Below are 3499 nucleotides of genomic sequence, written 5' to 3'. Positions count from 1 at the left end.
CACCAACAATTATTAAGACATCAGAAGATAAAAAGTATTCATGCAAACTTCTGAAAAACACTTTCTTTTCGACCAAGTTGGTGGGAGCATAAATGTTAATTAAATTAATTCTTAGGTCATCAAGTTTTAACAATAGACTAACAACCCTCCCCGACGTGTCTCTCTTCCAGCGACTGACGTTGCCGGAAAAAGATTCAGAAAGGCAAGGAAGGACACCACCTTCTTTGCCTACAGCAGGGGACCAAAAACAAGGTCCACGCCAGGCACAAGAGAAAACGCGGAAAACCTCAGGATCAATAATCTGCGTTTCCTGAAAACAGAAAACGTCATAAGAGGTACGAAGACTATATATGAGATAATCTTGGAAACGCTTACTGAAACCACGAGAATTTAAGGAAAGAATTTTGGAAGTCATGAAGGGTGAGGGTTCTTAGTCTTTTTACTAGAACTGACCGGCATAGGTGACGTTGATTTACGCGCAGGTGGACCATCTGTGAAGTCTAGCCTGGCAGGCTTGCGTTTCGGTGCAACTCGAAGAGGTTGAGGACGGATAGGAATCTGTGATGGGCGCAGCGGAAGTGTGGGGCCAGGATCCTCAGGAATCTCCATCGCAGCAATAGCTTGATCAGAAGCAGTAGAGCGTTGCGAATCAGCTGCAGCGACAAGCTGTAGAACAGACAAAGTAGGAGAGCCAGAAATGATGCTCGGCGGAAGAGAAGGCTCTTGGGACAAAGGAGTAGACAGGGACGACGATTCAACAGGCGAAAGGAGGGACTGAGACGATTGCGTAGTTTGTGATGACTGAGAGAACTGTGTAGACTGGGAAGACTGCGAGGGTTGTGTGGAGGGCGGCTTTGGGGTGTTCTGGGACAGTGATGAAGGTTGACCAGAAGATGGCGAAAGTGATGATTGCGATGAGAGGGGAACACAGGAAGGTGTAGGAGGTAGTACATCAGGACAAGACTGCGTCGGCGTCTGTGAAGGAGGCATAGGAGGTAAAGACTGCACTAAAGGAATTCAAGAAGGCGGGCCACCGGAAGACGGCTCGTCAGGAGGAGGCTGCGGGAGAGGCTGTGACGGTCGAAACTCTCGAAGGGGAGCAGGAGCAGCATCATTATCACCAGTGTCAACTTTTTCAGGGCGCCGCCACCAAGATAATTTACAATCAATGGCGTACTGGCCGTCCTCTTTGCAAATACTGCACTTGATTTCTTCTTTACAGTCGCTGAAGGTGTGACCCAGTTGGTCACAGTTAAAGCATATCACGTAAGGGCACACCTTTGCGACATGATCAGGAAGATGGCACTTTCTGCAAGTAGGAACCTGTCCCTCGTGTTTGACTCTAAGAAGCTTCCTGCCGAAGCGTAGGAAGGACGGAATCGACTCAGCTAGCTCCATTCTAGCAACGCGTGTTCCATTCTTGATGCCCTCGCAGCCCTGTAGATTACATCTGCGGAAGCCGAGGACAGATCCATAGCGGCTGAGATGATGGGCCAGTGCTTCATCAGAAAGCTCGAAGGGAGTATCATACACAACAACAAAGGTACACGTAAAAGATGAATTACGAAGGAAGAGATCACGGTTCTCACTGGTGGAAAACGTCACGGAAACAAAGCCATTAGGATTGCGTTGGAGACATCTGACCACAGCAGCACGGATACCACAGTTCCTTAGATCGGCAAACACTTGGGATAAAGAAGTGTCCTTGTCGGAAAGAGAAAATGTGCCGTACATGGTCGCTCGGGCAAAATATTCAGCGGATGGATAGAATCCTCTGCGTCAGTAAGACGTTCAGCATTCCTCATTATATAATCAACACTGGATTGACTAGACACACTGGAGTGTCGAAGACGCCCAACCATTTGGGCATAAGAAGGGATATCAGCAATTTCCATGTTCTCTTCAGTTTCGGAAAGGTCCGCCCAGCTATGCTGGGGATCGACAACATTACCTGCCATACTACTGCAAAGGCCACAAAATGACCAATACAGCAATAGCACAAGCGAAAAAACAGACTGATAGGGCTTCGCCCTGGGTTAGCCCAACTATAAACTGATAAAAGGCCTGGGCCTCATCAGTGCAGTGCTGATGTCTGGGATGGAGGTTAAGCTTATAAAGCCACCCCAAATGTCCCACACATGTGGTACATCTAAGCCATGCCAGAGTGCTCAAACTAGCGAGCTAGTGAGCATGCGCAATTGCTAGCAGCAATGACTCATCCCAGTAGAGTGCTCAATTTGGACATGAAAGCAAAAGCTTTGTTAATGCCAAAGAGCTATATCTAACTGCAGACAGTACTGTTTCGGCCTTCTGGGCCTCATCACTTCAGTGCAGTATAAATCATATTGTGTTAGAGAAAAACGTCAAACTGATTGCGTACTGGGAAGTGAAAAATATGTAAAACCTAAAAATGGTAGATCAATGATGAAATGCGTTTGTGCTTCTTATGGAAAAACAAAAACCAAATTTGTTAAAAAGCAGTTAAACTGATTTGCCAAAAAAATTCAGGAATTACAGGAAAATTATTATCATCAACAAAATATGATTTTGATCGTTATTGGTGTGGTGATATTCTTAAAAAGTGCTTTTGGAACTAATCATGGTATCTCTTCAAAACAATTCTGGACAGGACCACCAAAACACAAAGGTCTCGCTTGGAGATATAATCCTAAAATTGAAAAACAAGAAGAAGTTGAAATGCAATTAAGACCTGATAAATGGTATTATTCGTTACTGGTGAAAGAGTTTTTAAAGGGAATGGTATTGATATTCACAAAGCTATTGGTAAATTACCAAGACCTAAAGCAGGTTATACTCCAGGTAAATACAAATGTATGGGTCCTTATGATCCTTTACATGAACAATTAGAATAATTCAAGCTTTCGAAGATCAGAAATAACCAACGATCCATTGTACTTTCGTGCTAGGTCGTGAATAACTTTTCCGAATGGTCTGGATAGCACAAGTGTTACTAATATTTTAAAAAATACAATCACACTTTTGAATTTACGGAACATGTTTCGATGTTTCAAACATCATCTTCAGCCATAGTGAGTGTAACATTAAAATTTTTTTGGATTTGTCAAAAGGTGCCTGCAGAAATTGTGAAAACAAGCCAATTCTGCTGCCGTCACAAACTTAAAGAAAAGCTACCCTCCCCACCCCTGTGCTTTGGTCAGACAACCAACAATCACCTACCCACACCACAGTGTGGGTTCACTCTAATTGGTGATCAAAAGCAAACTATCATTGAGGCCTAGACTAGTCCAGGAAGAAAATTGCCAATGAAGGCATGCTACAGCGTAAAGTCTCACTTAACAAGGCCACAAACTCTAACTACAGTTAAAGTCTCAAAGCAGCAACCCTCCTGTGCTTTGGTCAGACAACCAACAATCACCTACCCACACCACAGCGTGGGTTCACTCTAATTGTTGATCAAAAGCAAACTATCATTGAGGCCTAGACTAGTCCAGGAAAAAAATTGCCAATGAAGGCATCC

The 3499-nt window shown here is 44.2% G+C and overlaps 1 protein-coding gene across 1 annotated transcript; it reads right to left on the bottom strand.

Moving 5' to 3' along the window:
* Window positions 1-411: 411 nt before the first annotated feature.
* LOC138023443 (uncharacterized) lies at window positions 412-990 on the bottom strand. Its single transcript, XM_068870444.1, has one exon. It carries the CDS (start codon window positions 988-990, stop codon window positions 412-414), a length of 579 nt encoding a protein of 192 aa, XP_068726545.1.
* Window positions 991-3499: the final 2509 nt, after the last annotated feature.

Source organism: Montipora capricornis, chromosome 11 (genome assembly GCF_036669925.1).
Source record: "Montipora capricornis isolate CH-2021 chromosome 11, ASM3666992v2, whole genome shotgun sequence".
Taxonomy (NCBI): domain Eukaryota; kingdom Metazoa; phylum Cnidaria; class Anthozoa; order Scleractinia; family Acroporidae; genus Montipora; species Montipora capricornis.
The sequence above is the reverse complement of the archived record's forward strand: the minus strand, read 5'-3'. Positions and strand labels throughout refer to the sequence as shown.

Bases quoted from the DNA above. Each gene is read 5' to 3' on its own strand.
- LOC138023443 (XM_068870444.1), bottom strand. From the start codon at position 990: ATGCCTCCTTCACAGACGCCGACGCAGTCTTGTCCTGATGTACTACCT.